This window comes from Balaenoptera physalus, assembly GCF_965194825.1.
Source record: "Balaenoptera physalus genome assembly, chromosome: 1".
Lineage (NCBI taxonomy): Eukaryota > Metazoa > Chordata > Mammalia > Artiodactyla > Balaenopteridae > Balaenoptera > Balaenoptera physalus.
Genome location: NC_138882.1, coordinates 114,057,689 through 114,085,565, shown reverse-complemented (window position 1 = coordinate 114,085,565; position 27,877 = coordinate 114,057,689). Strand labels below are relative to the sequence as shown.

The 27,877-nt window shown below is 33.7% G+C and overlaps 1 protein-coding gene across 1 annotated transcript in view; it reads left to right on the top strand.

The window, feature by feature from the left end:
- FNBP1L (formin binding protein 1 like) overlaps positions 1 to 27,877 on the top strand; it is a 126,090-nt gene that overhangs the window by 79,407 nt on the left and 18,806 nt on the right. Inside the window, 7 exon segments of the mRNA XM_082477579.1 lie at positions 12,007 to 12,060; positions 13,342 to 13,489; positions 14,288 to 14,350; positions 19,537 to 19,641; positions 23,167 to 23,295; positions 25,120 to 25,266; positions 26,935 to 27,138. Coding sequence (XP_082333705.1) covers positions 12,007 to 12,060; positions 13,342 to 13,489; positions 14,288 to 14,350; positions 19,537 to 19,641; positions 23,167 to 23,295; positions 25,120 to 25,266; positions 26,935 to 27,138 — 850 coding nt within the window.

Genomic DNA, 27,877 nt, shown 5'->3' with positions numbered 1-27,877 from the left:
AGTGATGTGATGGCAGTGTGAAGTGACAAATAATAAAGAAAAGATTAAAAGATTGCAAACAGCAATTATTGGAAGGTGTTGAGGAATTCCAATAAGGAAGAGTTGGGAGGAGGCTTGTGTAACTTGAAACCATCAACTCCCTTCCCTTTCTCTACATTGAGATTTGCTGCTTTGGATGAATGCTTAGTAAATGACTGGATTATCAGCTACTCTTTATAGTATCTGTTTTGTCCAAAGGGAAGAAGTGTGCCTTGTTTATTTCCTCTTCTTTAATGGGAAAAATTCTTTTGGTTGACTCCCTCCTGTTTTTGCTACTGCAGAGGACAGTTTCTTTTCATAGTGAGGCAGATCTTTTGTCTCCTGAATAACAACTATATTCAGAATGTTAAACATTTACATTTCAAATATATTGCAGGATTAAATTTTGCAATATATTTTTTGTAAATATATATTTTTTATTTGCATAAATTTAATTTGCTGTATAATTTTGGCACTCCCAGTTTATGTCTCTTTTGATGGCTTTGGTTTAACTTTATTTTAGTTTGGTATTGCTTCATTTTTGGTAGTGGTTTGAGGACAGGAATAAAAAAAAATAAAGCATCTAATCATGTTTGGAGACATAGTTATAAACAGTTGAGCCCATCGACAGATGAATGGGTAAAGAAGATGTGGTACACACACACACACACACACACACACACACACACATATATATATATATATATATATATATATATATATATATATATATATATATAGTGGAATATTACTCAGCCATAAAAAGGAACGAAATTGGGTCATTTGTAGAGACGTGGATGGATCTAGAGACTCATACAGAGTGAAGTAAGTCAGAGAGAGAAAAACAAATATCGTATATGAACGCATATATGTGGAACCTAGAAAAATGGTACAGATGAACCGGTTTGCAGGACAGAAATAGAGACACAGACGTAGAGAACAAACGTATGGACACCAAGGGGGGAAGGTGGCGGGGGTGGGGGTTGCTGGTGGTGTGATGAATTGGGAGATTGGGATTAACATGTATACACTAATATGTATAAAATGGATAACTAATAAGAACCTGCTGTATAAAAAAAAAAAACCCCAAAAAACAATTGAACCATGTCCATTTTGATGGATAATAAGTGGTGACTTTGAATCACTTGGTAGAATGTTTTTTGTTTGTGGACATAAAAAACTGAAATCAGTCATTCTTCTAATAAATTTATAATATTGTATTTGTATGACAGAGATTGACTAAGTTTTCTAAAGTGAAAAAAAGAAGCTCTATATACATGATAGTATATATCATTTTTTTCTAGTAAAAATAATTATAGCATTAAATTCTATCATAAAGATTGCTGCATGAAATTATATTCCCCTACTTCCACCCCAGATCATTCCTTTTTGGCTCAAACATGACAGTGTGGTACTGGAAGAGAAATAGATTGGACAACGGGAAGCCTAAAACTTACTCTTACCTTAACCAGAACAGAAATCTCTCCAAATTTCTTGGATCTTATTTTTATTTCTGTACCTTGCCAACCCTGGCAACATAGCTGGTACCTCTAGAGCTGAGTGAATGTAAGTTGAATGCATAAATAATTGAATGATCTGTGTTTCAGTTTAGTTTAGAAATTAGGATCTCTGACTATATGGTGAACCTTTGACCGTGTACTGCTTTCTATCCATACTAGAGTTTATGTCATATACATCAATGTGAAGAGATTGCTCTACTAAGAGCTGTCCTGAATATTTTAGAATAGGCTTAGATATAGAATAATGAAAATAAAACCAGTTTCTATTTTCTATTTAGTCTTTATTTTCTCATGTCTCTTTATCAGAATTTTCTATTCCTATGTCACTGTTTAGTCTCCGAAGAACCTAGGGAGCTCATCTTTGTACTGACTTGTGGAAAGTAGAGATTACTTTTATTCTTTGTTTGGCCATTGTTTAACTTGTGACTCTTTGGCCTCCCCTGAGTTTTTGATCAAACTGCTTAATGTAGTAAACCCTAAGAGTGGCATCTGGATACAAGCAGGAGGAACTATTCCCTATATTAATTTTCTTCGTAGAATTAGATCTTGTGGGAACTCTTTCATTCTTGTCAGTCTCTGGTAGTTCCTGAGCCTGCCTGGTACATATCTAGGTGCCTGTATCCAGGTGACTTACTGGCTAAATAATTTTTGCCTCTTAATTCTAGAAAATAGTCTCCCTAATAAAAGATAAACTCCACAAAGGAAAAAGATTCTTGTTTGTTCTGTGCAGTGCTTATTCCTAACTTCTACAATAGTCCCTGGCACAGAACAAGCACTTTTTGGTATTTACTTAACACTTAACATAGCATTTAATGTGCCAGCACTATTCTCAGTGCTTGTATCACATCTTATATTTCATTTTCATAAAAACCCAATGAGATGTTGGTATTACTTTATACATTAAGAAACTGAGTTACAGAGAGGTGAAGAAAGAGCTAGCTGGCTCAAATCTGGCTGCAGAGTCTGAGTACTTGGTGCTGCCTCTCAGCATAGGGAGAATGACTGGTTCTCACTGAAGAGGATTTTTTTCTATCACCAGTACCTAGTGCCATTGAGACATCTTTGGGTTTCTAAGGTATTTTACTAGGGACAATAATAAATTATCTAAAAACTACATAACATACTCTTTCCAACTAACACATCTGTTTATAATGTAACAATTAATTATAAACAATTAAATTATAGAAATTTAATTAAATATAAATTAAATTATGTACTTCATAAATTTAGGGCTAGTTGTATCTTTTTCCATAAAGATAAGAACAGGTTAAAATAAAAGGTTAACATTTTAGAAGTCCTTCCTTTTAAGAAAGTGTACTTGTCATTAGGAAGTTTAAAAATGTAATTATGAGAATTTAAGATAAATACTTTTTACTTTTATTATTCCTATAACCTATTATAAATTGGAGCTAGGGATAGCATAATGTTAGTTCTCTCTGCTTCTTGCCTTTAATATTCTCCATAACTCTATTAGCTATTTTCTTCTGGTGGTTTATCAGAGGAGAGGAAGTAGCATGACAATTGGAGAACCTTTTTTTAATGTAATATAACTATATTTTCTTGTTATGTTTGATTTGGACTTCATATACTTATCGTTACAATATTTTAGCTGTTTGGTTTTTTTGTTTGTTTTTATTTGTTTTTTAAAATTTTAAAAAAATTTATTTATTTTTGTTTTCAGTTTTCTAGCTGTTTGTTTTTTGATCGTTGGCATTTTTTCTGCTCCTATCCTTGTACTTTTTGTGTGCCATGGAGCTCTAATTTTATCTCAATTCATTCTGTTGTACCTAAAAGATGCCCCCAACCTCCAACTTAATTATCCACCAGACTACTAACCTACATTTGCAGCAGTAGGGTTGTTTGTCATTTTCAGTTTATGTAGGCTGAGATCTCATTTAATCTTCACAAGAGTTTGTTGATCTTTGTCGTTGTATTTCTAAGACCTGTAGAGTACTTGCCCTGTAGTAAGCATACAACAGTAAACTTTTGTGGAATGATTCAATGAACTCTTCTGCTTTACTAGTCAAGAAATTCAAGCTCATCACCTTAACAAGAATCATGAAGCCTATTCCTGATTTTTATATTAAACTGTTTTCTTAAAAAATGAAGCAGAACCTAACAAGTAAAACATAAAGCTCATAAGAAAGAAAATAAGTTCAACCCAGTTGTGGTAAACATTTCGATAGTGAGCTTTCCAGTGAAAAGGATTTAAAGATCTTGTTTAAACAACTATAAAGAAATAAGAAGGTTGTCAATAATGTTGGCTATATAGATCACTTAATCTCTTAGCTCTTTCATAATGCCTTTAATAGTTTTTATTTCTAAGTTATTTGTTTAGCCATTTGAATTGTGTAGGAGTGTCTAAAATGAGACAATGTTTATTTCATCATCCTATAAGTTTAAAATATAGGCAAATCAGATAGATTAAGCTGCTGACTTGAAGCTAGGACTGTGTTATATAGTTCTGCTTTAAGAATCTAATATTTAGAAGGAAAACAGAAGTTATCAACTTGCAGAACAAAATTTCTCTGAAAAGTGTAATACTTAAGTCTGTACCAGTCTGCTCCTTCCTCAGTCTAAATTGAGCAATAAAATAATTTTCCTCTTTTCTGTCTTGAACATGCCTGAAAATATTCTTCTGGAAGATTTGCAGTTGATTAGAGATCACGTTGTTATGCCTGTCACATCCTAAATAGCAATGAATTGTTGAATATATTCTTTGGGTATAGACTATGAAGCTGATACCATAAATGCATAGTCCCCTTCACATTTTAGGTACTGTGTATCCTTGACATGCTAAAGATCAAACAAAATTAGGAACTGGCATTTTTAAGAAATGAGATACTTTGTTTACCTTCACATCCATTGAAGCTTGTTTGGTTTTTCTTCTCCTAGGTCTTTCAGGCATAAATACTTAAGTCCTCTTATTTCTTCTTGTTATCAGTCTATTTCACCATTTACCACCAGTAGAGGTATAATGAGAATGAAGCATGTCCCTTAAAAAAACAAATACAGTATTCAGAATTTGTCTAATACTACTTGTAGTAATCACTTTTTTTACATTCAGTTTTTAAAAATTGTGGTAAGATGCACCTAACGTGAAATTTACTCTCATAATCATTTTTAAGTGTGTATTTCAGCTGTATCTTAAGCTGAAATATAAATATATATATTAAGTATATTCATACTGCTCTGTAACCAATTCCTAGAACTTACTCATCCTGAAAAACTGAAACTCTGCTTATTAAACAACTCCTCATTTTCCCCTTCCTCTAGGCTCTGGCAATTCTATTAATACTTTCTGTGTCTGTGAAATTGACTACTCTAGGTACTACATAAGTGAAATCGTACAGTATTTGTTTGTTTTTTTTTTTGACTGGTTTATTTTACTTAGCATAATGTTGTTAGGGTTTATCCATGTTGGGAAATGTATCAGAATTTCCTTCCTTTTTAAGGTTGAATATTATTCCATTGTATGGATAATACCACACTTTGTTTATCCATTCATCTGTTGGTGAACATTTGGGGTTTTTCCACCTTTTCCGTATTGTGAGTAATGATTTTATGAACATGGTGTCCAAATATCTGAGTCCCTACTTTCAATTCTTTGGCTGTGTACCTAGAAGAGGAATTGCTAGATCTTATGGTAATTCTATGTTTAATTTTTTTGAGGACTACCATACTATTTTCTGCAGTGGCTGATCTATTTTGCATCTCTACCAGCAATGCACAAGGGTTCTAATTTCTCCACATCCTTGCCAACGCTTAATGTTTTCTGGGTGTTTTCTTTCTTTCTTTTTTCTTGACAGTAGCCATTCTAATGGGTGTAAGAAATCTCATTGTGGCTCTGATTTGCACTTCCCTAATGATTAGTGACACTGAGTATTTTTTCATATGCTTGCTGGCCATTTGTATATCTTTGGAGAAATGCTATTCAAGTTCTTTGCCGATTTTTTAGATTGGATTATTTGTTTTTTTATTATTGCGTTTTAGGTGTTCTCTATACAGTCTGGATTGTAACCTCTTATCCGATACATGACTTGCAGATCCTTTCTGCCATTCCACAGTTGCCTTTTCACTCTGTTGATCGTGGCCTTTGATGCACGAAAGTTTTAAATTTTGATGTTTGGTTTATCTATTTTTTCATTTGTTGTCTGTGCTTTTGGTGTCATATCCAAGAAATCATTGCCAAATCCAATGTTGTAAAGCTTTTCCCTATGTTTTCTTCTAAGAGTTTTATAGTTTTAGCTCTTATGTTTAGATCTTTGACCCATTTTGAGTTAATGTTTTTATATGGTTGTAAGGTAGGGGTATAGCTTCATTCTTTTGTATGTGGATATCTTTTACATTCAGTTTTCTACTATATGAGGAAAGATTTGTGTCTGTAAGTGTTGGAAACCCCAGTGAGCTAGTTTCAGTTTAATGGTAAATGTATTGAGAAGAGATATTTATTGATATCTTTTATTGATTTGATTTTTTAACTTGAGTTCAAGAAGAGGTTGAACAGTTCAGCTGCTGGAAGTCCTGGGATGCAGCTAGGTCACAGGGGAAAAAAAAGTCAGGATCTGAAACACAGCCAGAGAGCCAGAGACCTTTGTTGTCTTCCTTCCTTCCTCCCTCCCTCCCTCCCTCCCTCCCCTCCTTCCGTCCCTCCATGCCCCGCCTTCCCCGCTCCTTTTTGGGCTTCTTTTTATGTGTTGGCTTCATTCTTTCAGTGCAGACTGGCCTTTTTTCTCCACATGGCAGGAAATATACTCACCATCATTCAGTTTTATGTCTCAGATTCAGCTCTCGTACTGATCTCAAAGCTGTATCAGGTCCAAACACTTATAAATTCCAGTAAGAGAACTCTTTGGCCCTAGATTCAGTTTTCTATCTCTGGATCACTTAACTGAGGCCCACAAATAGGGTCATTTGTCTTAATCTGGTAATTCCTAAGCATGGTAACCGTTAGATATAGGGATGGCAATTAAGAAAAGGGATACTAGTCAGTCTCAGATATCTAATACTACCCTTCTGCCATAGTATGATTTGTGTCCCATTTTACAAATAAATATGGTATTGATCACCTGTTAAACAGTAATTAGAACTCAGAGCCTCTCAAATGTTGAAAGATTGAAAACGTATAGAGGTGATTTTCTGCTTAAAATTTTTTGAGGTATCTTGTACCTCATCATTTAACTGTAAAATGTAGTTAAAATAAAAGTGAATTAAAGTTTTGAGAAATTATTTGGAATACTTTATAATTTTCACTAAAACTCAAATATAAACATGACAAAACTAGAATGGGTAAAAAATATTAAAATCAGCAATTTAAATATAAATTAAGTAGTATGATAGATTTAATATCGCATATATAATTAGGATATATAGAGAATACTATAATATTTGGAGAAACCCATTACATTTAGAAGCCTTCTCAGGCTACTGAAGGAAGAGTGTTAATTCCTCTGTATCCATAGTGCATGATCCTAAGGTTCTTAGAAAACATGGATGAAACACACACATCAAACAAAGTATCAGCTTATCTATGATATCTATTATAATTTCTATAATATGTATTGTATCTGTATAAAACTTGGTTTTAATTAATTCCTGATTCATAACATGCTATTCAAAACATGTCTTACATATAAAAACTACTATCATAATTGGTTACTTGGAGAATCTCTGGTCTTAGAAGAAAGGAAAATTTTTTCAAAAACAGTAGCCTAGGGAAACTGACACTAAGGGCAGATTTCTTTTCTTTCTTTTTTTTTTTTAATATTTATTTTATATTGGAGTATAGTTGATTAACAATGTTGTGTTAGCTTCAGATGTACAGCAAAGTGATTCCGTTATACATATACATGTATCTATTCTTTTTCAAATTCTTTTTCTATTTAGGTTATTACAGAGTACTGAGCTGAGACAGTAGGTCTTGTTGGGTATTTATTTTCAATATAGCAGTGTGTACATGTCAATCCCAAACTCCCAGTCTATCCCTCCCCCTCCCCCTTCCCCTCCCCCACCCCAGATAGCTATAAGTTTGTTCTTTAAGTCTGTGAGTCTGTTTCTGTTTTGTAAGTAAGTTCATTTGTATCTTTTTTTTAGATTCTGCATATAAGCAATATCATATGATATTTGTCTTTCTCTGTCTGGTTTACTTCACTTAGTATGATAATCTCCAGGTCCATGCATGTTGCTGCAACTGGCATTATTTCATTCTTTTTAATGGCTGAGTAATATTCCATTGTATATATGTACCACATCTTCTTTATCCACTAATCTGTCAATGGATATTTAGGTTGCTTCCATGTCTTGGCTGTTGTAAACAGTGCTGCAATGAACACTGGGGTGCATGTATCCTTTTGAACCATGTTTTTCTCCGGTATATACCTAGGAGTGGGATTGCTGGATCATATGGTAACTCTATTTTTAGTTTCTTAAGGAACCTCCATACTGTTCTCCATAGTGGCTGTACCAATTACATTCCCACCAACAGTGTAAGAGGGTTCTAAGGGCAGATTTCTTCTTTTTTTTTTTTAACATCTTTATTGGAGTATAACTGCTTTACAATGGTGTGTTAGTTTCTGCTTTATAACAAAGTGAATCAGGTATACATATACATATATCCCCATATCTCCTCCCTCTTGCGTCTACCTCCCACCCTCCCTATCCCACCCCTCTAGGTGGTCACAAAGCACCAAGCTGATCTCCCTGTGCTATGTGGCTGCTTCCCACTAACTATCTGTTTTACATTTGGTAGTGTATATATGTCCCTGCCACTCTCACATTTCATCCCAGCTTACCCTTCCCCCTCCCCGTGTCCTCAAGTCCATTCTCTACGTCCGCATCTTTATTCCTGTCCTGCCCCTAGGTTCTTCAGAACCTTTTTTTTTTTTTTTTTTAGATTCCATGTATATGTGTTAGCTTATGGTATTTGTTTTTCTCTTTCTGACTTCACTCTGTATGACAGACTCTAGGTCCATCCACCTCACTACAAATAACTCAATTTTGTTTCTTTTTATGGCTGAGTAATATTCCATTGTATATATGTGCCACATCTTCTTTATCCATTCATCTGTAGATGGACACTTAGGTTGCTTCCATGTCCTGGCTATTGTAAATAGAGCTGCAGTGAACATTGTGGTACATGACTCTTTGTGAATTATGGTTTTCTCAGGGTATATGCCCAGTACTGGGATTGCTGAGTCATATGGTAGTTCTATTTTTAGTTTTTTAAGGAACCTCCATACTGTTCTCCATAGTGGCTGTATCAATTTACATTCCCACCAACAGTGCAAGAGGGTTCTAAGGGCAGATTTCTTGAGAGAGGTGAATTGCCTAAAATATTTTTAGTTTAGGAGGAACCTGCCTGTTTTACACTTACATATTTAAGACAAGCCAGAGATTTATTTGACCTAATAAGCATATTATGTTAAAAATTCAAAGCAAGGATTTGTGGGACTTAGTAACCAGTCACACCTTGGTGTGTATTTTTGCTGACTTAAGACTGTTTTCTTAGAAGGCCCAATTGAGATCAGCTGATTTGAGGGGATAAATTCTTTTGGTATGCTTTTATCATTAATTTTTTTTTTAATTAAAAAAACAGTATATGATCACTGTAACACATTTAAATTTGAGTCACTTCCCAGTCCCTCTCCCTAGAAATGAGTACTATTAATAATTTGTTGTGTCTTCTTCTAGGGCATATGTTTTCCTAGAATAGAAATTTTGATTTAGTGGAATACAAGAACATTTTGGACCATGCTGTAGTTTTTCTAGTGGCAGGGTAGCCTTGGATGGAGTCTTAGTGGCTTGTATATGGTTTCTGAGGGCTTTATTGGGGCTTGGGAAGAGTCTCCCATAGATGGGTGACTTTTACATAAGAGAGGCAAGACAGATTTTAAAAAATTGCTGAGGATTAACTGTGCATGTTCAAAAGGTAAAAGTAATATTACTTTCTTCTTCTTCCCCTTCCCTCTTGTGATATATGTGCTCTTCCTCCCAGAAGCTAGAGTTCAAATTAGCGTTGTTTATGCTGTGTTTAAGCTATGAGTATGTTAAGACTTTTGTGTTAATGTCTGTGGTAGTAGTCATAATTCTTTCAAGTGTCAGAAGCCCAAGTCATATTGGTTTAAGCAAAGAAAGGAATTTATGGCTTATTTGACTGAAAAGTTTAGGGATCTGGGTACTCAGAAAAGTAAGAATTTCTCTCTTTTTCTCTTGGTTTTGTTATCCTTTCTGTTGATTTAATACCCAAGTAGGCTCTTTACACGTGGGGGCTCCAGGATTGTGTCCTATCAACTTAGCTTAGCTTCAGCATAAAGAGAACATATTGATGAACAATAAGGGCCTACTGTACAGCACAGGGAACTCTGCTCAGTATTCTGTAATAACCTAAATGGGAAAAGAATTTGAAAAAGAATAGATATATGTATATGTATAACTGAATCACTTTGCTGTACACCTGAAACTAACACAACATTGTTAATCAACTATACTCCAATATAAAATAAAAATTAAAAAAAAGAAAAAGAACGTATCTTACCAAGAATTTCAATGGAAATTTTAGCATTGACTTTGGCCTGGATTAATGGGCCTGGATCAAATAAGTGTTCCTGGACTGTTATATGTGACCAGCCCACCACAATTACGTAGACATGACAATAGAGGAGCTGTAGTTTAGGTTATTCTAGGCTGTACTAGAATAATAACTCCCAAATCTCAGGGGCTTTACACAGCAAAAGCCTATTTCTTGCTCATGCAAAGTCAGCCACAAGGCTAGGTGATAACTCTAGTAGCCCATGTGGTAACTCAAGAATCCATACTGTTTTCATCTTGATCTTAACATGAAGCCTCCACAGTTGCTTCATCAGGAAATGAAGAAGCCCAGACGTTTATGCATGAGCTATAATGCTTTAGCTTGGTACTGACACAGAGCTTACAGCCCATTATACAGAATTAGCCACATGGTTCTGCCTAACTGCAAGTGTGCTGGAAAATGTGTGAAATAATAGGGTTCTTTGATGAGCAGAAATATGTCTGCCACAAACTGTTACAGAATAAAAAAGCATCACCTGAGTGATGCAGATAGGCATAGACGACAAATGTCAATTATAGCCTATAACTCTAAACAATGCTTAAAATGTTGATATACAAAATTATGTTCAGAATTTGAAACTACTTGCTCTTTGGAATGTTCTTCGCCCAAGTTTGACTTGTTTTTATTTAAAGTAATTCATGGACTCATGGTTGAAAATCACTGACTTTAAAAGTAATTTCCAGAATGCAACCCATTTGTAGGTTGGAGACTGTGGTTATAACCATAATAAGTTAATCAGTTACCTCATAATTGCTGATTTCCATGGATATTATAGTTTAAACCAGTACATCTCAAATTATTTGTCATGATGGACTAGTTTCTTTTAAAGTTTCTACTGATGCTTTTATAAAATACAATAAAAATTTAATGCTAGACAAAATGACATAAAAAGAGACATATGAAATACGGGCCCTACTTTTTTTTACTGTTAGATTCAACATTTATAAAACTACTCTCAACTTCTGTACTTAGCTTGTTGTGGGATAGGTAACGAAGAGTCTGTGGACCTTTACTGGTCAGTCCATGAATCATATTTTTAGGAGCGTGGTATAAAGGACTGTGGTTAATGCTTTACAAATATTATCTACGTTAATTCTTATAACCTTATGGGTTAGAGGTACTGTGTATCACCATTTACAGAAAACTGGGCACAAAGAGTGTGAGTAAATTGCCCAAGGTCACACAGATGCCACACAAGACCCACGTAGTCCAGTTTGACGCCAGAGTCCATGTGCTTGTCTGCCTCTGATTTTGCAAAGATGAAATGAGGTAGCATTCTAGTCCGAGACTGTCAAGAATGGACATAGATACAGGCAGAGAAAGTTACAATTTGGAATTAATTCATTTGCCTAAAAAAAGAGAAGGTTAAGGATCACATAGTGATTTTCATATAAAAGTAGAGTTACAGAGGATACTGATGAACTGTTCTTTTATCCTGTAGTGAGTCCGCATCTGTTTACATTTTACCTTAGTTAGTATTATAATCCCTGATTTACAAAACAAAATGATAGTATTTCCTTGAAATACGTGTCTTTCTGCCATAACTCAGTTTCATATACTGAGTACTTTGTTTCATATACCGAGTACTTTGTTTCTTTTATTCTTCCTCTTAATTCTTTTTAGTTTGATAGCATAATCAACCAAATTGTTACTATTACACTCGTATAAACATAGAAATAACATTTCTTTCTACAGGAATCAGTATTTTAAGGAGAAAATGTAAGTAATGATTGTCTATTACGATGGTAATAGATGATCATGTTGCTGTCTTAATTGTTTTACATCATTAAATTCTTGATTTAATGAAATTGGAAACTTTTAGAGTATTTGAATTTCAACAACAGTATTTTTAGTAAATTTTTAAAAATCTTCTTCCTATAGAAATCTGGTTAAGAAGTACTGTCCCAAACGTTCCACCAAAGATGAAGAGCCAAGGTAAATTATATACCTATTTACTGTTGCATATGGAAATTTAAAAGAAGACCTATATTTTTGTTATTTAGTAAAATAAATATTATGCTATTAGCTTTTTATAAAGATTTTAAAAAGTTTATTGTAATAAGAAATCATAATGTTTATGAAAGAGGAAACTACTATTTTTTCTTATGAGGTTGCATACTTCAGTGGGCTTGATAATAGCTTTTTAGAATAGTTGAAGTGTGATTTCTAAGTAATAGGTGGACTGGGACTCCACTTGAGTGATGTAGTCTCCAGAAGAGAAGGGTATTTTTTCCATACTTTATTTTGTAGCTGTCAGCTTGTTAGATTCTTGCTTTTACTTTTACAGTTAGTAAAACAATTTGGCTGGTTGGTTTAAAGGGGAAATGAAAAGGAATAAGGTTTTCAGGGTAATTTTGGAACTCTGAATAAAAGGTTAGGAACTGCCTATGAGCTTTTTGGCATTCTTAAACGGGGATACATGGATAGTTTTAAAATGCAGAAACAAAAGGAGACTAGACTTAAAACAACTTTGTATGTAATTGTCAGTTGTTAGAGGATTCTCAGGTTTAGTGTTAATGGAGTCCTAGCTGAGCTGTCCACCTTCAGCTTATGTAAGAGTGTTCTGGCAGTGTATTCAAGTAGATCTATACATTTTAATACAGTGATTCTCTTTGTTTCTCTCCTTCCCTCCACACACACACATTTTTTTTTACCCTTATTTTTGCCCCTTCTTACCCCTCTGTGGTGCCAACTATAGCGGCACTTCACTTGCATTCAGGATGTGGGCAGGCATACAGGCAGCTGTGTCCAGAGCTGATAGCAAAATTGTTCTGTAGATCACCCATCGAGATGCATTTGAGTGGTATAATTGGCAGGTTCTGTCCTCTAGAGCAAGCATATCATCTCTGTAAGAGGTTCAGCTGCCAAGCCTAGGAATCCAACCAAGTTCATTCCCAAGCTCAGGCCAGTTAATTGGCAACTTAAGAGATTCCAGTATGCTAAAAGAGCCTGCAGGTAGTAGTAGTAGTATTTTTTGACCCCAAATATCCTTTTATTTATAAATTAAGACTACCCGAATATATATAAACATGTACAACTTGAGCTTAAGCAGGATTCTTTTCATACAAAGTTAATTTAGAGCTAGTAGCTGAGATTTAGGTTGAATATGTTAAAATTTGTTAAGTATCAGGCTCAATCTATACCTCACAAAAACATTTATAATGAAAGTAAAAATAAATTTCACCATTTTTACCATTTTTAATATGTTTTTGTCAGGTTTACTTCGTGTATAGCCTTTTTTAACATCCTTAACGAGTTAAATGACTATGCAGGACAGCGAGAAGTAGTAGCAGAAGAAATGGCGCACAGAGTTTATGGTGAATTAATGAGATATGCTCATGATCTGAAAACTGAAAGAAAAATGGTAATTCTTATCATTTTTATACAGTTGTTATAGTATATGAAATATTTTCACAGAAATGAAGTAATTACTTTGCTTTTTAAAATAATGTATAGTCATACAGCATAAACTGGTTTTCTATTTCTCTAAATTTCTTCTAGCTAAAATTATCTCAAGACATTCTTGCTAATTTGTGATCCTTTTGGATTTAGGACTGAGGTTTGGTAAACTCCAGCCAGTGGGACAAATCTAGCTTACTGCCTGTTTTTGTTTCCTAGTTACCATGAGCTAAGAATGGTTTTTACATTTTTAGATAGTTGAAAAGCAAATGAAAAAAAGAATATTTTATGACATATGAAAATTATATGAAATTCAAATTTTAGTGACTGTAAAGTTTTATTGGAACAGGCGCACACTCATTCACTTATATATTGCGTGTGGCTGCTTTTGCATTATATTAGCAGAGTTGAATATTTGTAACAGAGACAGAGACCGTGTGGTTTGCAAAGCCTAAAATGTTTATTTGACCCTTTATAGAAAACTTTGTGAACCCCTATTTAGATAATCATGTATTTTCCAAGAGGTTATATCTGTCTTAAAGATTATATTTAAAGTATTTAAATAATAGTCTATAAAATGCATTTTAGAGAATTTTTGCTTTACTAATAATCTCTTCCTAAGTCTTGATAAAGTTTACATAATTAGTACCTTGAAAAAAAATTAAGTGAAAAGCCTTTTGGGGACTTTAGGCTTTAATTGGTATTTAATTGGAATTTAAAAATTTGTTTTGTTTGTTTTTTTGGTTGTTGTTATGATCTTCAGCATCTTCAAGAGGGACGAAAAGCTCAGCAATACCTTGACATGTGCTGGAAGCAGATGGATAATGTGAGTTATAGTGTTTTCATGTTTAACATAAAATTTTGTAGCATTTAGCTCTAAATGCTCTTATGCTTCATATCTATTTGAGTTTAATATTTCTCAATTTAGTATTATTTATAATTTGACATTGGTGTAAATAGAGAATATGAGACCATTTTGTCTGTTTTGCTTTTTTTCTACATGGTTCTGTACTTGTACCAATTCTATAATCTTCAGATAATTGTAAACATTTAGGAAGATTCTTTTTGACTTTGCCGTTGTTACTATAAAATATTGATAGAGGATAGAAGTAATAAGGAAATATTGATATCTTAGAAGACCATGTGACTGAGACTAAGAAAAACTAGATTCTAGTTCTGCCTTTTCCTTAGCACCTGATTTTTTCTTGACTTCAGTTTTAGCAAATGAAAAATGAAGACAGTGGACTAGATTATATGAAATGTTTCTTCCAGTTCAGTGTTTCTATAATTGAGTGTTTCTAGTACTGGGCTGCTGGTCATAGACTGTCTCACTGTAGGAAATAAAGTACTTTATAGGGCAAAATTATAAAAGCATAATAATTATTTACTTTAAAAACTTTCCAGAGGTACTTATTAATGTGGTTTTTCTTAAATATCCTGGCATACAATCATTTGAAAACCAAGATGTTTACATGGAACATTTTATCTTTACTTAAAACTTTCTGCCAAATGATGTGCTGTCGTATAAGGTTAATATTCTTTCTTGAACCCTCATGTTAGCAAGCAGTTTACTCTTTCCCTGCATATTTTTATGATGGATACTGTATTCCTTGAAAATTATGCTGAAGGGAGTTTTTCATGTTAATCAATTTAGCTTGTGGTTGTTGGAAAAAGGACAAGTTTGAGATTAAAAAAAAAAGTATGCATATACGTGTACAGTTTTCAGCTTTTTTTCTTTCTTTTTTAAAGACACGGATTAAAAGCTTATATTAAATTTCTACTATATAACTGTCACTGATGTAAGAGTCTAATCACCAGTACTGATTGAGAATTCTTAGGTATATTAATAGTCTGTTTTCATTTTTGTTTTGATTTTCTTTCTAATTGGTTTCAGAAAGACTTCTAGGGAGTGTTTACATTTATTAAATTTTAAATTGCCTTAACTAGCATCCTTAGTATCTGCCACCCAATGAATGTGTATGTATGTGTGTCTTTAATTTGCACAAAATAACAGACTCCTACACTCATGAGTTATTGGTTCCTTTAAAAACTTGAGTTGACACAAATCATTCCTGTTGATATGTGCTGACTTACCTTTAGAACAATTGTTAGTTATTAAGGAAAAGTCATAAGGGTCATAAGAAACAAGCGTCAAAAAATGTAGGAGAGATTTCTTTAAGGCGTTAACAATATTGTGAAATAAAGGTGAGTTCAGCTCAACTCATGTTTATTGAGTCTGTAACATGTATTGAGTCTGGTACAAAAGCAAATATGATACGGTCTTGTTTTTGTGGAGCCTGCAGTCTAGTGAGAAAGAGACACAAATATAATTTCTGTGTCATATGTAGAAATATGTGCAGGATCCCTTTTATAGTCCCATGTCTTCATGTCTAACCAAGAAAATGAAATTGTAAAATTCCTAACATGTTTGCAATAATTGAGAGGATATTTAAAGAACTAGGAGAGAAAGATTGAATTAGTGACAGAGTATTGAACATTGAGAAAAAAACATTTTAAAGACAGTTATTAACCCAGGATAAACAAAATAGGCCCCACTGACATTTAAGTTGAGCGCAGAAGACAGTAGCCTGTGAAGAAGATTTTGAAGGAATGGTCAGAGACTGAGAAGATTGAAGCATCAGAAATGCCAGGTCTATCAGATAGGTGGTTCCAAGTAACAGATCATATGAGTTTATAAGAACAAAGCTCAGAAACAGGTCAGTTCCAGAGTTGGTCAGTAGCTAGCTCAGTGATGTCACCAAGGCTGCTTTTTCTGTCTGTCCATGTTGCTGTCTTGACCATGGCCTTTTCCCTCAGGCTTGTCCCTTTATGGTCAACAGTTGATTTAAGCAGCCAAGCACCACATCCTCATTCAGCTGCATGCAGAAGCAGGAGAGAGGAAACATTTCTCTTCTGTTTCCTCTTATCAGGGAAGGAAAGCTTTCCCAGAAAACCCCAGCAGAATTCTTCATGGGTGCCTTTGACAGGATTAGATTATTTGACCATGCCCCAGCTGTGGGAAGGCTGGTAAAGCAAGTTATCAGCTGTTTTCAGCCTCCATACAGGGAGGTGGGCTCTTCTGAGAAAGAATAGGGGAGTAGATGTGGCCGTTGATTAGTCTGCGACACAAAGGATGAAGAAAGGAGAATCTTTTCTGGAGTATATCCCTGTATTGTATAATGATATAATATCTTTCAGGGAAGGAGTATTTTTAATATTACTGTACTCATGATTCTTTTGCTGTTGCAAGGAAATTAGTAGGTAGATTTTTTTCACAAACAATAGGACACTTAATATAAAAGTATTTTTGTATATGAGTTGCCTCAGATTACACCAAAATTATTAGCTACAGCTGTTCAATTTGAAAACACAGCTCTGAACTGAGTTTCAGAGAATTAAATGTGGAAATTGAATTTTAATCTTCACAGGAAAGTGACATTCTGTATATTATGTATATTCAGATATATTTATGCTTTGAATAAATTGTATGTATCCCATACTAATCAAAATAGTAAGTACATTTTAAATTTTTTATAAGAAATTTCTGAGTACATTTATTTGATGTAAGTTACAGGTATGTCTGGTTCTAGGTATAAGGCAAACTGAACTAACTCAGACAACTTTTGGCTACAAATACCTAGATATAAAAGCTAAAATATTTTTTATTGTATTTTAAACTCTTAGCATAGCTACCTGAAAGAAAGGGAAATTTCTAACTGCTGGAAACTAAGGGTAAACTAAAAGCCAGAGCAATAGTTGTGTGAGCTGATACAGTGGCATTTGAAAAATGGTTCTAGAGGTTTTGGGGTATGGTTTACAGGACCTTGCTAAGGGCTTGGGGTTTAGTACTCACACACTGACAAAGTTTAGGTTTTAGCTGTGTATGTTTGGAGAGTTGGAACTGAAATCCCTGTATAAAGTTTGACTCTTTGAAGGACTAAACCTTTAGTGAAAGGTGGCAAGAACTCTGCCCACTGGCCAAGGGAGGTAGAGAAGAACCTTGTCTCTATCTGAAGGTCAAGGAGTAGGAGGTATCCTGTGAGAAATTTAAACCTTTTGACCTTGTAGTTATGAGGTTTGCACTATCTGAATAGTTTTGTAATCCTCAAGACAAGAAATTGACATTGTAACTGGTTAGGTAAATAGAAAATGTTGAAATCCTGTGCTTTCTTCTGAGTAATTCTCAGAATACAGGTAGCAAGGCATATATTTTCCAGACAAGAAATTGGAAGAGTCTGCTCTGTGGAATTTAATTAGTTTGAGAGGAAAGACTTAAAGATACAGGCACCATGGTTTCTCCAAGGAAACTGCCTGGCCTTATCACTGTAGAGGAAAAGGCCATAATCCAATTAGATTTTAAAATAAGAGCAGATAGGCAGGTATCCCCAGACGTTTAAAGAAAACATCTAATGTAAACACCAGAATATGCAGAAAAGCTAGTATGCAGAAAAAAAAGCAACTTTGAAGAAACAGTGACTGTGAAAGGAAATAGAAATTAAAAAGCAAAAACAAACAAGCAAAACCCAGAACTATTATTAACATTTTCATAGGGAATAGAGAAGTTATTACATCCATGAAATAGGAACAAGATACTCTAAAGAAAGGAACGTATAAAGAACAAAAAAGAACTTTATGGTAGCAGAAATGAAAAGCTCGCTAGAAAGAATGAAATTGAAGAAATCTCTCAAAGTAGAGCAAAATGACAGAGATTGAAAATATGAGAGAAAATATAAGAGAATTAGAGGGACTCATCCTATAGGTTCATTTTCAAGATAATAAGCATCTTAAAAAAGAGAAAACATAGAAAATGGATAGGCAAAATTAATTCAAGAAGATTTCCCCAGAACAGAAAGACATAAGTTTCCAGATGGAAAGGATTTTCCAGGTGCTCAGCACAGTGGATTCACAGCAAGACATATCTTCATGAAATTTCAGAACAGTTAGGAGAGAGAGAAGATCCTACCAACCTCCAGAGAGAAAAAACAAAACAAAATAAACATATTCTATGCAAAGGATCAGGGAACAGAATGGGATCAGGAAGCCAGAAGACAGTGGAGTAGTACTTTTACATTTCTGAAGAAAGAAGATTTCCTACTCAGAGTTTCATACCTGGACAAATTTTATCAATTAAAATAGAAAGGCATTTTCAGTCATGAGACTTAAACAATTATCTCTTTTAGGAAGCTTCTTTTAGGAAGCTCCTGCTGAATGTGTTCTAGCAAAATAGAGAAATGAACCAAGAAAGGGGCAGGTGTGGAACTAGGAAATAGATTCGAATTAAGGGAGAATTGAAAGGAATCCCCAAGAAATGGTGAAGGGAAATCCCAAGGTAACAGTTATTCAGTAGGCCTAGTTTGGTAACCAGTTCAAATTTTAACAGGTTACAAACCTCTGGGTTCTTGATTTCATTAAGAAGATAAAATTGATAGAATTCTGAATATGTTTGAATTAACTGAGGAGAGATATAAAGAACTGGGGACACTAGGGTTGAATTAGAGAAAAGTACATTGAAAACTAAAGCAAATTATTAAGAAAAAGACATTAACTTCAGGATAAAAAAATAGGAAAGTAAATATATCACATGCTCAGTTGTGAATAGGTTTTGCAAAGTCATAGTAATTTGAATTAAATTAAAAAAATTTTAGAGGCCATTCTGGGCAGATGGTATTCCTGGGACACTTGGAAGAAACAACACAAAACCACTTTGGAGGGATGTTTCCACATTCTAAGCTACATTGGGATTCCATCAAAAAAAAAAAAAAACAAAGAAAAGAAAAGAAAACAAGCAAACACCAAAACCAATCAACCAAACATATAAAAACCAAACAAAAAACACCAAACAAACTGTCTGACATCTAGAAGTGTTATGCCTCCAGCTTTGTTCTTTTTCCTCAGGATTGCTTTGGCAATTCTGGGTCTTTTATGATTCCATATAAATTTTAGTATTATTTGTTAACTTCTAAATGAGATAAATCTAATTTTATTTTTCAGTATTTTAATTTTTTTTAACAGAGTAAAAAGAAATTTGAAAGAGAATGTAGAGAGGCAGAGAAGGCACAACAGAGTTACGAAAGATTGGATAATGATACTAATGCAACCAAGGCAGATGTTGAAAAGGTAAGAAATAATCCAAACTGACTTTAATATCAAAATATTATTACTTGCATATGGAGAGTAGTTACAATATTTGTGTTGGTATTAGTTTCCTCAAGAGATACACTACATCTAAATCTAAGATACACAAATATTTGCCTACTTTACACATACTGGTCTGAGAAAGTAATTAGAATAAAATTAATATATTAATGTCAACTGCATTCTGAGTGTATAGGAAAGACATAGTTGCTATTAGGAATGAGCTTCTATCCTATTTAAAAATAAGATAGAAAGTCTAAGGTATGTTGATGGGGTATGCACATAGAGGTTGGATAGTGTGCTTCCCAATTATACAGAAGGGAAAACATGATAAAACTGTCAGAAATGTGATATCAACTATTTGTTTATTATTTGATTAATTCAGTCATTCATTTTGGAAAACTGAATTCTCTCTTGTCATTCACTGACTGATTCTGGGCCAGATGTTCTGTAACATTACTGTTGGTAGGATCAGCCCTGTAACTGTTGCTGCTTAGCTTCTCCTTCTCCCCTGCTGTATGCTCTTTATCTTAGGACATTTGACACAGTGATAGTGCTGAAATGTTGGGATTTTGAAAAATAGATGAACCTTACTACATGTTTTTGTATATACGAAGGCCCAACATTAGTATATTTTCTCCTTAGAATTTTGTAATTTCCTATAGCATCAGAACAAGAAAAAGCAAGAAGAAAGGAATAATTTATTTTCTACCTTCCATTTTCTTTACCAGTTTTTAAAAAACCCCCAAATCATATACATTTCAGGTTACAGTTACCTTAAAGTTCTTCTAGTATAACTTATGATGACGTTTATCTTGTCTACCCTATTTTTAATAACATATCTCTTATGATAGTAAGTTCCCTGTTATTGGGAATATAGAGTTTTAAAATAGTCTGTTTGTTTTTTTAAAAAAAATTACCATTTCCTTATATTGACCCCACTTGTCTCCCTGTTCAGCTTTAGTTTCCTTGAGGTACTAGAAAAATAACAAATCTATGTTTTTCTCAAAATAGGTTTTTAGATATTTGTAGCAGATTCTCTACCCCTAGATGAACTATTGTGTTTCTTCAACTATTGCACATATGAAATATCTTCAAGTTACTTTTCAGATATCTTCAAGTTACTACTTTCCTTTGGATACCATTTAATTAACCAGTATTCTTTGTTACCTCAAATTGGGTATAGTTCAGTCTGAACAGTTCTGAGTTTGATTACCTCCTTTGTTTTGAACACTAAATTTATGTTAATTATACCCTAAATGTATATCAGCTTTTTGGGCAACCACATTGTTTGGCTTGACTCTCATTGAGTTTATGGTTAACTGAAATCCCCATGTCTTTTCACATATGGTATGGTATAAGAATATGTGTCTCAGACAGAACATGTACTGTTGGTCTTTTAAATGTATATGCTACATCTGTATCAATTATTAGATTCGATCCTGCTGTTAAGATTTTTGGATCCTGATTTTGATCATCCACTATATTAATTTCCTTCCAGGCATCATGTCATACACATAATGTGTTATCATTACTTGATAAAAATGTGGACCACAACACTTGCAAACATCACTATTTTATATATGGGAAACTTCCTTGCTGGTTGACATTGACTCCTTAAGAACTCCGTTGACTTATTATCAAACATCAATTGAATACATAGTTTATGTACTAGGCAAGTTAGGCGAACTCCTTAACTGGACTCTCATTTTTAACTTACTCATTTTGTCTATAAAGATATCTTTAGAGACAGGTTAGACATCTTGAAATCTAAATATAACATGTCTACTAGTTAGTTTCACCTAACTAGTTCAGAATTTTAATGTTTATATCTTCCTTTTTTATTCTTATTTGTTTGCAACCCCTTTAATTATTAGAGAATTAGGAAAACTTTGAGGTTTTACTTTAGATACCAGAGAGTAGAGGAATTCTGTTTTAAGTGACCAGGAAGGGAAGGGAACATAGTTTCAAGTAACTACTTATGAGAGTTTAAAAAAAAAGCATAAAAAAACAGGTGAAGAGGGAGCAGGCCGATTACTGTATCTTCCTAAAGAAAAGGAAGTCAGTTGCACAAAACCATGAATATACATAACACTATCAAACTGTACACTTAAAAATGATTAAGATGGTAAATTTTATGTTATGTGTATTGTATATTTTGCCACAATTAAAATTTTAAAAAATTTAATGAAATATAAAAAGAAAGAAAGGAAAGGCAGTAGATGTGAAGCCCAGAATATGCCAGGGAAGGTGTCAATTGTTTTAGCTTCTAGCCTTATTCTCTTACATAACCCGCTGGAGCCTTTCTCCCAGGCCTTGGGAATCACAGCCAGTGACTTGGAACATGAAGAGCTTCCCCTGAAAGAACCATTGTGGGTAGGGGATATTTTGGAATCCTTTTATTCCATCATAGTTTGTGAGAGGAGGGAGAAAAGGAAAGGAGTGAATGAATATGTACTTAACGATCCCAGGTTAGAACTTGAAGTGTATTTTTCTGTAGAAATATTTTGGGCCATGGTGTTTAGTTTTCATAGTACTTATTTATTTTAATTTTCAAGTATACTGTGGATTAAATGGATTTTTGTGGACTTATCTGAGATCTTGACTACCATGTATTTCTGTAGGTCAGTTTGTTTCTGAGTTCAGAAGAACTAACTTGTAGACCTACTGTTAGAAGGTTAGGGATTACAATTGTAAAAACTAGAATTAGAATAATGAAGTGTATTCACAATTTGCTTTTATTGATATAATTTTCAAAGCACTCTCATCTAACATGATTTATAGCTTGGAACACTGAAAAATTTTCAATTCTTATTTTGTTTTTTTCTATTACTTTATAACAATTGAGAACATTTTTTAGATTCCCCTCCAATAAATCTAGATTTGTGCTGTTTGTATTCTGATGTTCTCACCAATGTATCAGTAGATGGTACTAATGTTCTCATTCAAAAAGCATTTCTATAAGACCTTCCTTGAGATGAACAGAACTATATTCTAAATAAGCATTCCGTAAAGTACCTGTGGATTTGTATAGAGGTAGAAATTATTGTTAAGCATTACATTATCCCCAAATCCCATTTTTACTATTATTTGGTTTCACTGTGGTTCTGAGTTGGATATAACTGGATTATGTTTAAAGAAATGTTTTACTGCTAACTTTGTAACTGTCTAAATTATTCCTGATGCTTTTTTTCTCTTCTGATTAAAAGCTTACTATTTCAAACCATAATGTTGTCATTTATTTAATTAAAAAAAATCTGAATTTGTTAAGGAGAAACTTTATTTTAATGGATTATTGTAAGGGAGAGGATTTATTATTGCAGTAAGAGAAAGGGAATATTGCAACAGGGAGACTGGCCATAAGATCTGTAAGCCTCTCCTTTACTTTTAAGTGATATCAGTAGTTAGAAAAAGTCTCGTTTTAGTATAACTTTTAGAAAAGTGAATTAGCTGTGATTTTGTTGCTCGTCTTTTCGTTGGTGATGATTTGGACCAATTTGCCTCTAGGCTAAACAGCAGTTGAATCTACGTACACATATGGCTGACGAAAATAAGAATGAATATGCTGCACAATTACAAAACTTCAATGGAGAACAGCACAAACATTTCTACATAGTGATTCCTCAGATTTACAAGGTAAAATTTAGAGATGTGAAATTAACCTAATTTTAGATACGGAAGAGCTAGTCTTTAAATGTAAAACTTTAAAATTTCAGGCATCAATCAGAATGTTTCTAGATTCACTAGCCATCAAGATTGGTGATAAGAAATTTATGATTATAGATGTGAAAAGTAGATTTTTTCTGACTTTGAAATCACAGATTTTTCTACAGATTTATTAGTAGTATATTAAACAGTTCACTAAAACAATGACATTTTCTAGATAAATTTTAATACTACATTATTAAGTATTATGAGATGGGAGAATTCATTGGAATTGTGTATTGTAGTCTGCTCACTTAGAATTTGGATGTAGCTTTTTGATACTATAACAGAATCATTGACATTAGTCCAGATGGCAGAAATAAGTCTTAAGAAATGCATTTGCTAGCCTGGTTTTTGCCTGCTTATCTTCCTAGCTGCCAGATCATAAATGTAATTCAGGCTTATAAATCCCATCCATCATCATTTGATGATACTAATTGCCAAACGGCCCTCAGGTGAAGACCCCGGAGGTTAAATTATGTTTCCGCCTATTCTAGAAAGAAGAGAAATTAGAGAAAAGGGATTTAGTGAAACAGTGTTGAGAACAGTAGTACCTGGCAGAGCAGAGCTTTTGTGAAAAGAGTGTCAGTCCAAATACACCTTTTTTTTCTTGGAAGCAAGTTAGAAGTACAAAGGAAGCATAGTGAGAGGTGGTGGACTAGAGAGGGTATCAGATTTCAGTCATTTAATCCAGAGCGTCTGTCAGCCTGTCCTCACTCTGTGGTGCTTTTCTAAACTTAATAGCTATGTCTTCGTATTCTGGGGAGACCTTAACTTGGAGACCCACTGCTTTTCTGTGTTTTGGGGCTTGATCCTTTTGTTTGTGCTTTGCTGTGGAGCAGTCTTGCCACTTTGTGATGCTGGGCGCAGTTCTTTTGTGAAAATGCAGGTCTCAAAATAAATTCCCAGGCTTTGGGAAGTAAAGAGGAAAAAAGTAGTATGAAGGCTTTGGGAGCTAGGGGACTTGAGCAGTGTAGTTGCTTCCTACGAGAAAGAAAGGTCACTGTTGACAAATAAGAAGTGTCAAAAAATGCCTTTAAGTTATTTGGCATAATTGTGTCCTGGCATAATTCTTAGTGGCATGTGCCAATGAATTTTTGAATTGTAGGGATTCCATACATGTATCACTTTGACCTTGTGGCCTCTTGTTTTTCCTCTTGTGTCTCCAACCTTTCGATAGTCGCTTTGAGCTGTAGAATGTGGTAGGTTTGGGTACCCATTGGTATGCGGTCAAGTGTGGATTCTTGGTCCATTCAGATCTTACCAAAATGTTCTGAACTAACTTAAGGGTTTAGAATGCTCACACTTGTATATATTTTATGCCAGTTGCTTAAAAAGGAAAAAAAATGTGTCAAAATTCTGTGTTAAAATGAAACTTTTCCTAGAAGCATAAACAACAATAACTGCTCTGACTGAAGAATGAAAGGTGGAGGTTGTATGAGGCAGAGATCTGGTAGACTGTAGGGGGTCCCTTAGAAGTCTTGAAAACTGTTGTCACCTGGTTTTAGGATATACTAAAAGCCTTGTTTTTTTTTTTTTTTTTTTTTTTTTTTTTTTTTTTTTTTTTTTTTTTGCTACTTCACAGGCCTCAAGTTTTAAGTACTTTAAGTCTGTAGCACTTGTTAAAAGGTATTTACAACAGTGTAAATGTTAGGGTAGCATCTTTGTGGGTTTTTTTTTTTTTGGAAGGGGGCTGCTTCAGAATGAAAAGCAAATTCAGTTTTCCTTTTTTTTTTTTAAATTCCTAATTATTAGCAACTACAAGAAATGGATGAACGAAGGACTCTTAAACTCAGTGAGTGTTACAGAGGATTTGCAGACTCAGAACGCAAAGTTATTCCTATCATTTCAAAGTGTTTGGAAGGAATGATTCTTGCAGCAAAATCAGTTGACGAAAGAAGAGTAAGTGTTTTATAATTAATTTGAATAATATATTTGGTTTAAGTTAGTGAAATGAATTGGGAAAGGGGGGAAGTAATTGATGGTTAGTTGATTTTAAGTTATATTCTGTAGAAGTAACTTATTGCCAGACTCCTTTGGGCTGTAAGGATCATTCTAAACACTAAAATTCTAATTGTTTAAAAGGAAAGAGTTCTAATGCTTCTCTTTCCTTTCCCCACTAATTTTTCAGTTCTACTCCAAGAGTATAACTAACCTATGAACTGTATGTTACAAACTGTATGATACTGTTAGTCTAGTGAAAGTTTAAAGAAGGAAATGGTCAGATCTAGAGTTGTAAGAGTTGCTTGTAACCACAGGAGTTGGCACTTGAGCTGCATTTTGAAGCCTGAGTAGTGTATGGAATGATGGCTCATGAGAAAAGAAGGAGGGCATTATGAGTAGAAGGTACTGCCTTCAAGAAGCCCTGCTCCTCTTGAAGAAATAAATCTAATCACATTATATCTTGATTAAGGTCTAGAAAAGGTCTTGTACCTGGTCATTTTTCAGTAAATGTTGATTTAGTGACTGAGAAGCTAAGGTTAACAGAAAAAGAGGATATGAGGGAAAAGGAAGAGAAGAGAACCAGTGTTTGGGGAGTGCCAAGTATGTACTACGTATTTTAGTCTTCACGGCAAGTTGGTTTTATATGAGTGAAGGTCTTTCTTGTAACAGAATTCTGACTTAAATTTAAAAAAGAAAGAAGATTTTGGGGTTCTTTGGGAATTCAAACATACATTTATATTTTGGTATAGCTGCATCCAAGGTTACAAATTATAGTTAGGTCCTCCTCCTCTCTCCCTCTTCTTACCCTTTAGCAGATGATTGGTGGGGGTGGCATTAGTGACAAAAAAAAAGTAAGGTATGACCTAAGGATGACTTTTGACTAAATGGTAGGCAAAATGTACTACCAACAGAAATAGGGAATAAAAGAGGAGAGGTGGTTAGGGTAGGGGTCGGGGAGGAGTTTGTAGAGATAAAGTATTCTGTTTGCAAATAATGAGTTTAAGGTGTCAGTAGAACATTCGGATAGAGGTATGTATGTCCAAAATCAATATATAATACTTACGTGAGTTTTAAAGTTTTGGGTAAATGGTGCTAAACTTTATTTCAGAGTTACTTTTTGCACTCAGTATTGTTTGTGAGATCTTTTTTCATTGCTCTGTTAACATTCCCTCGTATGTCTTTAATATATTTTATTTATCCTTTCCCCTGTTGCGTGAATGAAAGCCTTTCTACTTGTCTCTTACCCTCTTTTACAATTAGATGCCCTTTCCTCTGTTCCATAGGTCACCTTCTTTGGAGACATCCTATAAAACAGAAAACCCTTTTCCTTTAAAACTTAGAATTTCTACTTGAGAATAACCATGGAGTGAAAACATCCATGAATATTACAAATTAATAAAGTAGTAATTTGTTTGTAAATTATTTTTCTATAGGAATTAAAATATTTATGGTTTATTACATATTCACAGGAAGAAATTATCCACTTTAAACCTTTAATAAGTATTGTAGAATTATTTCTTTAAATTTTTATTTGTTGTTTTCTAACACAGATTAAGGTTTTTGAAAGCTAATATGGTATCATAAGCAAATGAAATGGTTTAAAAAAAACATGTTTCTTGTGTATAGGACTCTCAGATGGTAGTAGACTCCTTTAAGTCCGGATTTGAACCTCCAGGAGACTTTCCATTTGAAGATTACAGTCAGCATATTTATAGAACCATTTCTGATGGGACTATCAGTGCATCCAAACAGGAAAGTGGGAAGGTGGATGCCAAAACCACAGTAGGAAAGGCCAAGGGCAAGTTGTGGCTCTTTGGAAAGAAGCCAAAGGTAAAAGTCATAAAATTCCTCTATGCTAATAATTTTGTTTTAGTTTGTCATTTAAAATGATGTAGGTATTGAATGGTTTAATGGTTTACTATTAATAGAGAATAAATATTTTGATTTGAATGATTCAATTAACTTTTCACTTAGTAGAAACATAGAATTTTGTACCTTAATAGTAAAAATTATTTCTGGATTTAACATTTGACTGCCATATAAAAATGAGTAAAAATATTAAATAATTTGTTAACATCCCTTAAATTATATGCTTTTGAAATTTCATTTGTATGTAGTTTCAGTTCAAATTTTTTCAGAATCATTATGATCTGACTCTAAGATCACAAAAATTGCAGTTCTCAGTTGGAATGAACGATTGACCACAGCAATAATAAAATGTCAGATTAGGTTTTATAGATCATACTAATAAGGTTATTTTTATCATCCGTGTGAATATTTAATGGGAAGGGCTCAATGCGTGTGTTATTTGAAGTTTAAAAAAATCTCTAGTTTACTAAGAGAATCTCTCTTAACCTCCTGTTGAAACCCATCTTTTGATGTGCTGTTTATTTTAGATAGATAAATTTAGCTCAGCAGGTGAGCAAATGGAATAGATGCGTGCTTAATCTTCTTATCAATTTAATGACTATAAAGTGTCATAATCAGTAGGAGAATAGATATGTACTTTTAATCTGATGTTCTGTATTTATTAAAGTATACATGATTATTTTAATTCATTTTTCTGATC